General features: G+C 36.0%; 1 protein-coding gene across 7 annotated transcripts in view; it reads left to right on the forward strand.

Annotated features, from left to right (window-relative positions):
- Positions 1 to 14,308, forward strand: part of RUNDC3B (RUN domain containing 3B) — a 179,554-nt gene that overhangs the window by 154,663 nt on the left and 10,583 nt on the right. For all 7 annotated transcript variants that reach the window (XM_009203506.3, XM_009203507.3, XM_009203510.3 and 4 more), the window contains one exon: positions 8,139 to 8,260. In XM_009203506.3, the coding sequence (XP_009201770.1) occupies positions 8,139 to 8,260 (122 nt within the window). The remainder of the gene's footprint in view (positions 1 to 8,138; positions 8,261 to 14,308) is intronic.

Raw genomic sequence — 14,308 nt, forward strand, 5'->3', positions numbered from 1 at the left:
TTTGTTCCAATGTTCAGTACTATTTGATTTCATTTAGTTACAGTATCCAGTACCCAATGTTGAGAGAGCTACAGTCTTAGGCTGTTTTCCTTTAGGTAATCATCTTGAAACTTGTAAGTTGTATTACCTTCTTTTGGCTTTTAGCCACTTTTCCACCTTAATCATTTTTTCACTATTTTTATTTTTCTATCTTAAGCTAATTTTCTGTTTTTTTCCTAATATCCCTCTCTCTCATCTCCTTCTGTTTGATTTTTTCCCTGCCCTCTCGTTCTCTCTTTTCTTGTGTTTTCTCTATTTTGTCTTTCCCCTTTCCTCCTTTTTTCCTATCTCTTTTAGTTTCTTTCGCTACTCTTTGAGAGTCCTTGCTTGTAAATTTCCCTGGTAGAGTCACATATCTATGTGTGTTTGTTTGGGTACCTTTCACTAGGTTATTAGTAGCCAGATATTTCTACAAGTAATATTTTAGTACAAACAATTTCCGCCTGCTTTACTCTGTGATGTGTTTTGTCTATCAAAGGCAGAGTTCAAAGTAAATTTGACTATTTGATATTAAAAACAAGTACTGGAGACTTAAATGCTTTTTCTTGTTTCATTATTAGAGATAAGTAGGAAAAGATGAACACATTATTTGCAGAATAAATCAGTAGACTCTCTTCAATGTCTACTAAACCATAATTCTTAGTATGATTCAAGATACTGACTTTGGATATTTCATAAATTGGGATCCAGTTCCCTTATATACCCTTATGAAAGTTATTAATAACTAGAATATATCTCATCCTGGTATATAATTTTACCTTCCTCTGGGTTTAATTAATAGAAGAATTTATTTTATTTCTATTTTTAGTTTATGATTGAAAAATTAAATTTATAGCAATACTTGATACACTTACTTACCTTATCTATATATGACATATAAGATGCTCCTGTTTTTTAACTGCAAAAATAGTATAACATTAAATCCTGATAAGTTAAAAGACTATGCTTTTTTATTGTAATATCCACATTGTCACATTAGATAGTGAGAGATAACATATTTTAGCCAGAAGATGTGTACACTTCCCTGTCTACAGAGTTATCTATTGAGGAGCCAGTAAGAAGTCTAAAGTGGAAGATTTATTTTTAGTTTGCTTCTGCATATGCAACAATAGCTAGTTTTTACAAAGTATTATAGCAGCAGATAAGGTAATTGTGGTCTCAGAAAAGAAGGCAAGGAAACTTCCTATTCATCTGTTTAGCATGGGTCTAGATTTTATACTTCTTGACTCAGTTATTCCACCAGCTTAAGCCTAGCATCATTCTTTAATCTGGCCTGTCCTCCCCTAGATGTTGGTATTGTTTTAGTACGGCCCTGTCTCAAAACTGCTATCCCCAAACAAAAAAGCATGCAGCCAGGATATTGTACAGAGATCACTTTACCTAGAGTTTAAAGTCAGGACTGGTAAGTAATCTCTGCTACTTACTAATCTCTGCTACTTCCTTACTGTGTAACACTGAGAAATACTTTCTCTCCTTGCCCTTTTCTTTCTGCAGATGTAATACTGGGGATAATACCTGTCTAACAGAATTATAAGGATCAAGTGAGATAATAAATTGCTAGAATTTAATAGCTAGCTTCTCAGTAAATATTTATACTCTATGAAGTCTTATGTTTCTACTCTAATGTAATCCTGTATCTTCCATGTCTGGAGAGTGTATACCCACCTAACTTCTAAACTTTCTGAACCTTATGTAAAATTAAAGTGAACAACTCATCCCCAGTTGTTCTGAATAAATTCAACTGTCGCATATAAGATGGAGGCTTTGGATTTTCAGAATAGAGGAGTTCACCATAAAAATCATGTTTGAAACCAATCACAGCTTTTCATCAGGATCCAGTTTTTTCTCTCTTCAAACTTTTATTAGCTCTTGAACTACCTGATCACTGGCTCCTTTTGATTTGACCAATATCTTAAGTTCAACAGACATTTATTGAGAATGTACTAATTATGAAGGAGGTGGCTAAAACCTTTTTAATAAGGAACATTAACCCTCTTGACAATCTGGAGAAAGAAACTGACCCTATAATTCATTACAGTTTTAATGACAGTAGATGATTTTTCCTGGCAAAGATATGGGATGTCTATAGCTATTTCTCTAGGAACTCTGTAACTTCATTCAACCAGCTAGCCAAAGACAATTTAAGAAGAGAGTTTTAAAAGAAAAACTTCAGACAAATTAAGTTATACAGAGTTTATCTGAGCAAAGGATTCATGAATCAGGCAACATTCAGAACCAGAAAAGGTTCAGAGAGCTCTGCCCAGCAGTGGATGTAGGAAGCTTTTATAAGCCAAACAAAAGCAGATAAATCATCTGATTGGCTACAGCTAAGTAAATACCTTATTTAGCATGGTAGGATTAGTTTGCTGCCTATGATGAGCTGAATCTCAGCTGTTTGTGATTAGCTGAAACCAGGCTGTTACAAAAAATCTCCTGAATTAGGCTTTGGTTTGTTTACTAAATTACGTTGCAGTTTGTTACTAGGAACTCAGAGTAGGGGGGACAGCCTTAGGCTAATGACCTCCTGTTTATTTAACAACAGTGTATTGTTTATTTAATTAATTTGTTAGTCTTTTTAAGCCATTGAATAATTTGGTCATATTGTCACCTACTCATGGAAAGATCCCTCTCATAATTGAAGATCTTAAATTTATTTCTCTTTACTATGCTGTTTATAAAATTTTAAAAATATAATTTCCAGTTTATTTATTGATTACTTAGACCTGGCAAGATTACTTAGACCCAGCAAGCTATGCTGGATTTCATATCTTTTCCTGTATTTCAAACATGATATACGTTTTATAGTAAGCCTTACATGCTTTAACAATTTAATATGATATCATGTAAAGGTCTGTAATACTTTAACTGTAAAAGCCTGTCATGCTTTAACAAGGTAACATGATATGATATTAAATATTTAAAGCACGACAGGCTTACTGTAAAAACTGAACAATAAATAAGTGTATAAAACATGTTCCCTTAACACACACATAGAATAATTTCTTACTTATTTGTTTCCAGTAAGTTCTGTTTTAATATCTTTATATATATGTAAAGTCTAGGTCACATGAGTTTGTTAAATAATCCTGTTAGGTTATCTGTTACATAATCTTTATAATCTTATTAGATTATTGCCTAACTCACCCATTCTTATCCCAAAAGATCAGATTCATTGTCATCATAAATATATTTTCTACTTAAGCTTTTTTAGTCTTTTCAAATTATCATCATTTCCCAATTTGGCCATAATTCACATTGCAAAATTATTGAGAATCATGAGCTCTGATATGCTTTCATGATCTACTATTTAGGTTTTTAATTTTAATTTTAATTTTAATTTTAATTTTACTTTTTTTTTTTTTGACAGAGTCTCACTGTGTTACCAGACTAGAGTGCAGTGGCACGATCTCGGCTCACTGCAACCTTTGCCTCCCAGGTTGAAGTGATTCTCCTGCCTCAGCCTCCTGAGTAGCTGGGACTGCAGGTGCCCACCACCACACCCAGCTATTTTTTTTTTTTTTTTTTTGTATTTTTAGTAGAGATGGGGTTTCACCATGTTGGTGAGGATGGTCTTGATCTCTTGACCTCATGATCTACCCGCCTTGGCCTCCCAAAGTGCTGGGAGTACAGGCGTGAGCCACTGCACCTGACCGGCTTTTAATTTTTTCTAATGACTTTCACTTCATATGTATTCACAGTTATCTTTCCCATTTATGTCTTTCAAATATTTTTGGAGTAGGAGACCCTAACTGCAGAAATCTTTTACAACTTGTAAACTGGGCATTGACATCACTCATATATGCCCTTCCCTGTTAGGCTTTCCTTGCATCCTTCTGTTTATTTTAATAAGAGAATATAGATATTCTCCTATAGCAAATGATTATTTTGTTCCTTAGACATCTTTCTGTGAAAACAAAGAACAAAAAGTATATCTCTGTCTCGATGTACATTCATGTGCTTCTGTATATACAACATACATATATTTGTTTTTATTTTCTACATGTGGATAATGCTCATCTCCTTCTATGTATCACACTCTCTGTTGCCCAATGACTACTGGATAAATTATTATTAACCTTAACATAATACTGGGCAAATGCATAGATTAACCATTTATTACTTCTGATTATTGATATGAAAGATTGTAGAAAATTGATTAACAAGTAAATTCGGGATTATTTCTGAATTTCCTTTTGATTTGCTTTTACTTGATATCCAATCTTATGTATAGATATTTATATTTAAGGTTTAAAAATGTACAGATAGTTAGATATTGAATTTAGTAGGTTTTCCCAAATGCCCATGACATAATTCCTACAAGTTTAATTTAAATTATGTTTAACAATGGCTGGGTACAGTGGCTGACGTTTGTAGTCCTAGCACTTCGGGAGGCTGCAGCGGGCAGATCACTTGAGGTCAGGAGTTCAAGACGAGCCTGACCTACGTGGTGAAACTGCATCTCCACTAAAAATACAAAAATTAGCCAGGCATGGTGGCTGACACCTATCATCCCAGCTACTTGGGAGGCTGAGGCAGGAGAATGTCTTGAACCTGGGAGGCAGAGGTTTCAGTGAGCCAAGAGCGTGCCATTGCACTCCAGCCTGGGCAACAGAGTGAGATTCCATCTCAAACAAACAAATAAATAAATAAATAAATAAAATTATATTTAACAATGGAAAGGTAAGGATTAAACTACAAATTTTGTATACTTAGAATGCATGACTCTTACTGTCTTGGGTTCTTACTTTGATTAAGCTACTTGTATTTAAAAAATTATCTTCTGAGAAAGAGTAATAGCTATTAATTGGATTAATGTATCTGGTGAGTTACTTTTAATCTTACTGTGTGATGTTAATGAGTCTAAGATTCTAAGATAGGGCTTAGTCATGGCCTTATAAAGACAGAACTCTCATAGATTGGTTACCGTTACCACATGGCAACAAATGTTTGTCAGATGGAGCTGTCAGTCACATTGGAAATCAGGTAAAAATGAGGAAATCAAACCCATTCTTAGCCATTACTGAAACAACTGAATTTGTTTCCTCCCAGATAGTGGATTTGTAGTCATTTTCATACAAAGAAGATATTGTAAGGTACAGTTCTTAATATTTTAGGAATGAGGTACTTAATTTTGGGTTGTAATTTTTATTATTGCTTCAGAACATCATGTACCAAATTCTATTTCCATATTCATTGGCATTTGTTTAAGCAAAGTTATAAACTCAATAATTGTTCACTAACTGTGACAAATTAAAGGGGAGAAAGGCTCTAACACCACTTTGGATTCAGAAATGTGATATTCTAAAAAGAACCTCAGTAGGTCATGCAGAAAGCTCATTTCATGTTACTATTGTCAGAAGCTGCTTTTACAGAGTTTCTTCCCAGTAGTGGGTGGTAGTCTTGGAGATTATTGTAAATGTGTACTGTCAGACTTTTTCAGTCCTTACAATATTCGGATGAATTCTATGTCTTTTAGCTTATAGGGTATTTTATACTGTTTGTAACTATTTCTATATGTAATTTTTTTTAATTTAGAAATATTAAGAGGTTTTCTATGATGAAAAATCAGTGTCAGAAACTCATCTTGAGCTGTCATTCAACTTAAAAAGTAAGATACCTATTGAGCACAAAAAAATAATTTGGAAAGTAAATGTATTTATAACTACTTTTTAAATTCCTATGTTCCTGTTTTCCTGTCTAGCTAAAGAAGTAAGATTTTGGCCGGGCGCAGTGGCTCACACCTGTAATCCCAGCACTTTGAGAGGCCAAGGCGGGAGGATCACGAGGTCGGGAGATTGAGACCATCCTGGCTAACACAGTGAAACCCTGTCTTTACTAAAAATACAAAAAAAAAAAAAAAGCCGGGCATGGTGGCGGGCGCCTGTAGTCCCTGCTACTCAGGAGGCTGAGGCAGGAGAATGCTGTGAACCCGGGAGGCAGAGCTTGCAGTGAGCCGACATCGCTCCACCGCACTGCAGCCTTGGCGACAGAGCGACACTCCGTCTCAAAAAAAAAAAAAAAAAAAAAATTTAATGCAAATCAAGTGAAATTTTCTGTAATATGATTAAATAATTTACATGATCTGTCTCATTAAACAAGGCCATTCTTGAGAAGGATTTCTTTTTTTCCTTTCTTTCTCTTTCTTGACAGAGTTTCACTCTTGTTGCCCAAACTGGAGTGCAGTGGCGCGATCTTGGCTCACCACAATCTCCACCTATCGGGTTCAAGCGATTGTCCTGCCTCAGCCTCCCAAGTAGCTGGGATTACAGGCATGTGCCACCACGCCCAGCTAATTTTGTATTTTTAGTAGAGATGGGGTTTCTCCATGTTAGTCAGGCTGGGCTTGGACTCCCGACCTCAGGTGATTGATCTTCCCACCTCGGCCTTCCAGTGGTGGGATTACAGGTGCAAGCCACCATGCCGGCCAGAGAAGGATTTCTAATAAAATAGGAAGCCAGATCTTTTCTTCCTATACTAGGTAGTAGATAGCATAGTATTTAAGAGAGAAAATTAGAGCCAGACTAGCAGGTTTAAATCTAATCTCTTTGTGACCCAGTTTATTCTGCCATAAAGTGCAGATAGTAATAATTCTAGCTTCTTATGGTAGTTATGAGGATGAAATAAATTCATATATATGTAGACAAGTGCCTAACATATAGTAAGTGCTATATAAATATTAGATATCATTTTTATTGCATAGCTCATATAAATGTTATCTGTTGTGATCATAAGTTTTCTGCAACAGTAGAATTTCCTGGTAGTTAAAAATTGTTTTAACTAAGGACTTTAATACTATAAGCATTTAAAAGTCATCAAATTATAAAGTGAGAACACTGTTTTGTAAGCTGGTAAAGTTATTCTGTCACCTCATATACCTGTTGTATATATCTACTCGTTATGAAATCCTATAAAATCTTAATAAAATTGATAGAGAATATGTACAAAAGCAATTAAAAATAACTTGTTTTGGTAAAACCTGTTGGGCTTTGCTTTTTTTTAAACGGTGAATCTAGTTTGTTATTCAGTTACTAAAGTAAATTATTTCCCCCCTTCCTCCCCATTTTGAATGGAGTCGTGAATTAACATAAAATGGAGACTACATATAAACATTCAAATCACATTTAATATACATATTTTTGGAAACCTGTAACTAAGTCTACTTTTGTGTATATGATTAGAGATAACTGTGAAATAGATAATTTAAATTATATGTACATTCCTATAAAAATTATTGTAAAATATATTTCTAGGAAATTAGGTGGTGTTTGGCTACCTTAGGAAATAATAGACATTGAGGCTGAAAAACATATTCTTTCTCTAGACCACTTATATATGGAAATATAATTCTGTCCTGTTATGTAAAGTGTAACAACCAAAGCTGTGTTTATCTTTTGAAGAACCTGATAAACCAATCCTGAAGAACCAAATATGAGGAAAGGTTAATAATAAGCTTTCATTAACTTTCCATTTATAACTGAATTTAACATGTAATATAATTAACTTTTTATTAGCTTAATAGAAAATGGGCCTCAAAATAGCAACTAGATGAGAGGAATTTAATCATCTTGATGTATATTAATACAAACAGGTATTTTATTACCCAGCACTTTTTAAACTTCTTAATTACAGGAATTTGTAATAATAATTTGTTTTTGTTGCTATATAATCTGTAATAATGTCAAGGCACTGAAGAATTCTGAAGTGCTTAAGAGACACTAGGTCATTATTGTTATGCCAATTTTATATCTTCATTAAGAGTAATGTGAAGATTTTCTGTTCTTTGAAAATTGGTAATAACCAGAAGTTCCCATTTCTTAACCATCTATGTAATCAAAAATTGGTATGAAGATTATGTCTGACAAATTGTCTTTTTTTTCCTGTTTTCCAATGGATTAAACAGATATGCTTTGAAAGAGGATAGAGGGAAAGTATGATGGAGGAGATCATACTGAAGCAAAAAATACGAAGCAAAATTTAGGAGAAATGATGGGGAGAATTTTAACCAGAAATTTAACATATTGAAAACCATTAAAGAACCACTCAAGAAATTCTTTTTTTGTGAAAAGAAATTCAAGTAGTATTTCATCCTTGCTTTACAGGAAAAGTTATCAAAGTCTTGACCAGTTATCAGCAGAAGTTAGCCTTTCTCAGACTTCACTGGATCCAGGTCAGTCACAAGAAGGAGATGGAAAACAAGACACATTAAATGTAATGAGTGAAGGTAAGAAAACAAAGAACTATTTGAAAATTACTCTTTTCCTGCACCATCCATATTTCGGTTGCAGATGATTGCCAGAGAATGATAGTGACATCTCTGTGAATCATGCTGGAAATTAAGCAGCTGTTATGATTTAAAATGGTCTGCCTTTGTGTCTTTCTGGTGTGTGTGTGTGTGTGTGTGGCTAACCTTCTCAAAACATTTGTCTTTAATTGTTACCTTCATTTACTCACTTCCTGTACTCTTTTTTTACCCCACCAATCTGGCTTTTATGTCACTTTAATAAAAGGACTCATCAAGGTAATCAGCTATTAACATATTGCAGAGAACTGCTAAAGTCAGTTCTGTCTTATTCCATTAAACTTCTCAGCAGCTTTTGACATAACTGACCACTTCCTCATTCTTGAATCACTCATGGTACTTGGTTTATTGAGTATTTTTAAAATCTTCAGGAACAAACATAAAAGTATTTTTTTTTCCTATTACTGCTTTCAGATGTGCAATATCAGCCTCTCTTCCTTTTGGGTTGCATCTTCCCACATCATTTGGTCCAATTCCCTAACTTTTCAGGCTAGTTTGAATTATATGGTCCCACATCAGTTTCTAAGACTCAACCTATTGGTTTTAAAACCAGTCATCTATTCGGTTCAAAGCTCTTTTCTTTCTCTTCTTCAGCATAGGTTAAAGCTGTTACTCCAGCACTTTGGATTGGATGAGTTCACTGGTATGATCTGGTTCTCAGTCTTTTATCTTTCTTTCTTTCCTCTCAGTTTCCGACTTCGGGTATATATGAGAGATAGGGGAAGAAAGAGAATCCCCTACCTAAGGGGAACCTGCATTCGCTTAAGCCTCCAATTTTTACCCTGCCTTCTGTCTTGCAATATGTATTGGCACTATAGCCATTATCCTAGATTCTATTCTTTCTCCTTACAATTACAGTCAATTTATAAACAAGTCCTGTCAGCTCCCATATAAAACATGCTATATACATTTACTCATTATCTTCTCCATTACTACAACCTTAGTCTCTGCCACTTGGAGCAAGCTGCTTGCCCCCTCACAGTCCATTCTCCACGTAGTAATCAGTGACCTTTAAAAACTTAAATCAGAAAATATTGTTAAGTCTGTTTAAAACTCTCCAATGGCTTTCAATGGCAATTAGAATAAAATCCAAACTGCTTTTCCTAGCCTCCTACTTGATCTTGTCCTTGCTAGCATCTGCCTCATTTCATACCATTCTTTTCCTTGGTCTGTGTACCATGGCAAACTGACCTAGGTAATTCTTCAGGCTGGTTCCTACCTGACTGTCTTTGCACTTGCCTTTTCCACTGCCCCAAAGCTTCTTTCTTAAGGCCTTTGCGTGGTAGATTCTCTTCAAATGTCATCTTTCTAAAGAAGCTTTCACTGACTGCCATATCATAAATAGCCACCCCCATCCCCATCTCATCCCCAGCCCATCCCAGGCATGCTGTATCATACTGCCATGCATTTTATTATGATTCTTACCTGTAAACCCCCTCTGAACTGTAAGGTTCATGAGGGTAAAAATCTTATCCATCATTTTCACCAGTGTATGACTGGAGGCTGACACATGATGGGCAACTTATTAAACATTTATTGATTAAGTAACCATATAATGCCATAGGATGTGAGGAATAAAGTAGAAATTCATTTAACCAGCAGGCTCAGGCAGTGTAAATATTGTGTTGAACTGAATTTTCTGCTTTCTTTAAGTTGGTTGTTGAAATGTTCTCAAAGGGCCTTAATCTATTTTAACATTTTAGTACTTTTTTTAATAAATCTAATAGTAACTTGGATTCACTGCCATAATCTATAATGTGTATATTTTAAAAGCTAATTCATACTATGAATGAATTTATTTATGATTCTTCATCTAAAAGACATTTATTTAGGATTTTACTCTAATTTTTATTATAGGTATTTTGATATCAACAGGACAAGAGTAATAATGAACATTTTGACACTATAAAAACAACTGTATTGTCTTCAATAACTCAATGTTTAATAGCAGATTAAAAGTTACTTACAGTTTCCATGACCAATTATTTAATAAAACGAGTAAAAATTAACCAAAAATCTACCAACTGCCACCCAACAAAAAGGGGGCTGCATGGTAAACATAATAGACTACAAAAAACTGGTGACCAGGAAGGAAACATGTTCTCATGATGAGTTAGTAAGATTCCTAGAATTCTCAAATCTGATTTTAAAAATTTGGGGAATTTTGGATAGCTGAGGTAATGACAGTGATGCAGGTTTGAATCAGCATATCCTATAAAAATATAATAAAAGAGGACAAATAAAACCACACAAAACCCAAGCTTTCAGCATAAATAGCAGACACTAAATAAACAAACTTCAAATTGCCTGGAAGTAGAAAAATAAATACCAAATATAAGCAGGCTCTCATGCTCCTGTAACAAGCTGTGAGTACAGGGGTCGAGGAAAAATTAAACTCTGCAAAAGAAGGAATTGGGATGTTTGTGGAAGGCCTAAGATTGATCAAAAATCACCTCTAGAAAGATAAAGTCAACCTTAAGTGTGAACATATGAAAACAGCATTCTGGTAAAGTACATGTGGGATGCAGAGAAGCAGTGTTAAGAAGGTAAATTTAAAGCTAGGAAAGCCATACAATAAAAACAAACAACAACAACATACTTTGGCACACTTATTGAAGAATTTACTTGCAGCAGCACTTCTCTGGAGGGGGCACGAGCTGTGGGGAGTCTGTCCCTTGCAGACCTCTGACCCAGCAACGGATGAATAAAGTACACTGACACACAGATATTCTGCTCTGCCAGTCCAACTGAAGGTCCGAGCTGCTTACAGGCTGTCTGCTGAGTCCCGTGAACAGTTGTGACTGGGCCCTGATCAGCTAGTCAGAGTTGTATTTATTCAGTAAGATTAATTAACAAAAGCTTGAGTCAACACCATTAGAGGGTAATTGACATTGTGGGCTTGCTGAGTAAAAAGCACTTAAGCACCCAGGGTACATCAAAAGTTAGTCTTAAGATCACATGAGTAAACAAGCTAGCTAGATAAACTACTCTGCCTTTCTTTATTACTATTTTAATTTGCTTAAAGGTAAAGGGATCATACCACCTTTAGCCAGATCTATTACCGAAGTTATGCAAACCTCTGGCCTTCCAAGATTTGTGTCTATTTTTATAACTCTCTAATATTTTTCCCATCAGCCTGATTGAACCTCAACAGGTACTCTTGAATTTAAAATTTCATAAACCATCCAAATCAAATAGCCCTTTCCATAGAAATCCTGAGGAGCAAACACACTGTCTATGCAAAACTATTTTTTTCTTTCTTTAAAATTGAGTATTTTTTTATTTTTATTTTTTTAAATTTTTTATTTCCATAGGTTATTGGGGAACAGGTGATATTTGATTACATAAGTTCTTTAGTGGTGATTTGTGAGATTTTGGTGCACCCATCACCTGAGCAGTGTACACTGCACCCAATTGTAGTCTTTTATCCCACACCCCCTTTCCCACTCCTTTCCTCTGAGTCCCCAAAGTCCTTTGTGTCATTCTTATGCTTTTGCATCTTCATAGCTCAGCTGCCACTTATGAGTGAGAACATACAATGTTTGGTTTTCCATTCCTGAGTTACTTCAGTTAGAATAATAGTCTCTAATCTCATCCAGGTTGCTACAAATGCCATTAATTCATTCCTTGTTATGACTGAGTAGTATTCCATTATATATATATACCACAGTTTCTGTATCCACTTGTTGACTGATGGGCATTTGGGTTGGTTCTACCTTGCAAAATTAATTTTTAAAAATCACATAAATTGAGAACAATAATTAAGCCGATGAACTTCACCGCCCAGGAAAGCAATACTGAAGCAGGAAAAATAAAATGTTATAAAACCATATAATTTTCATATCCTATTAAAGTAACTTTTAAAATTGATACATAATGGATATACATATTTTGGGGGGTACATGTGATAATTTGACAAAATTTCATAAAATTATGAAATCTGATAAAATTTCATAAAGTCATATAATTGTATTAAATATTCTCCAACAAGCAATTAGTCATAAGACAGAAACATTTCAAATTGGAAATCAAAACCTAAGAACATCAATGTCCAAGAAGAAATGATGTGTCATGTGAGGAACCCAGTGGGAGATGATTTCATTATTGGGGCGAGTCTTTCCCGTGTTGTTCTCATGATAGTGAATGAGTCTCACAAGATCTGATGGTTTTAAAAAGGGGAGTTTCCCTGCACAAGCTCTCTTATCTGCCACCATGTGAGATGTGCCTTTCACCTTCTGCCATGATTGTTAGGCATCCTCAGCCACGTGGAACTGTGAGTCCATTAAACCTCTTTTTTTCGTAAATTGCCCAGTCTTGGGTATGTCTTAACAGTATGAAAGTGGACTAATATAGTAAATTCGTAACAGTAGAGTGGGGCACTGCAGAAAAGATACCCAAAAATGTGGAAAGGACTTTGGAACTGGGTAACAGGCAGAGGTTGGAACAGTTTGGAAAGCTCAGAAGAAGACAGGAAAATGTGGAAAAGTTTGGAACTTCTTAGAGACTTGTTGAATGTCTTTGACCAAAATGCTGATAATGAGATGGACAATGAAATCCAGGCTGAAGTGGTCTCAGATGGAGATGAAGAACTTGTTGGGAACTAAAGCAAGGTGACTGTTGTTATGTTTTAGCAAAGAGACTGGCAGCATTTTGCCCCTACCATAGAGACTTCTGGAATTTTGAACTTGAAAGAGATGATTTACGGTATCTGGTGGAAGAAATTTCTAAGCAACAAAGCATTCAAGAGTGATTGGGTGCTGTTAAAGGCATTCAGTTTATAAGGGAAGGAGAGCATAAAAGTTCAGAAAATTTGCAGCCTGACAATGTGGTAGAAAAGAAAATCCCATTTTCTGAGGAGAAATTCAAGCCAGTAGAGATTTGTATAAATAACAAGGAGCTGAATGCTAATCCCCCAAGACAATGGGGGAAATATCTCCAGGTCATGTCAGAGGTCTTCATGGAAGCTCTTCCCACCACAAGCCTGGAGGCCTCAGAGTAAAAAATGGTTTCATGGGCTGGGCCCAGGATCCTTGTGCTGTATGCAGACTAGGGACTTGATGCCCTGTGTCACAGTTGCTCCAGCTGTGGCTGAAAGAGGCCAACATAGAGCTTGGGCTGTGGCTTCAGAGGGTGCAAGCCCCAAGCCTTGGCAGCTTCCATGTGGTGTTGAGCCTGCAAGTGCACAGAAGACAAGAATTGGAGTTTGGGAACCTTTGCCTAGATTTCAGAAGGTGTAAAGAAATACCTGGATGCCCAGGCAGAAGTTTGCTGCCAGGGGTGGGACCCTCATGAAGAACTTCTGCTAGGGCAGTGCAGAAGGGAAATGTGGGATCAGAACCTCCACACACAGTCCCTACTGGGGTACCACCTAGTGGAGATGTGAGAAGAGGACCACTGTCCTCCAGATCCCAGAATTGTAGATCCACTGACATCTTGCATCATCCACCCAGAAAAGCCACAGACACTCAGCACCAGCCTGTGAAGACAGCCAGAAGCGAGGCTGTACTCTGCAAAACCACAGGAGTAGTGCTGCCCAAGACCATGGGAACCCATCCCTTGCATCAGCATGACCTGGATGTGAGAGATGGAGTCAAAGGAGATCATTTTGGAACTTTAAGATTTGTCTGCCCTGCTGGATTTCGGACTTGCTTGGGGTATGCAGCCCCTTTGTTTTGGCCAATTTCTCCCATTTGGAACAGCTGTATTTACCCACTGCCTGTACCCTCATTGTATCTAGGAAGTAACTCACGTGCTTTTGATTTTACAGGCTCATGGGTAGAAGGAACTTGCCTTGTCTCAGATGACATTGGACTCTGGACTTTTGAGTTAATGCTGAAATGAGTTAAGACTTTGGGGGACTGTTGGGAAGGCATGATTAGTTTTGAAATGTTAGACATGAAACTTGGGAAAGGCCAGAGGCAGAATGATATGGTTTGGCTGTCCCCACTGAAATCTCATCTTGAATCGTAA

This window comes from Papio anubis, chromosome 4 (genome assembly GCF_008728515.1).
Source record: "Papio anubis isolate 15944 chromosome 4, Panubis1.0, whole genome shotgun sequence".
NCBI lineage: Eukaryota > Metazoa > Chordata > Mammalia > Primates > Cercopithecidae > Papio > Papio anubis.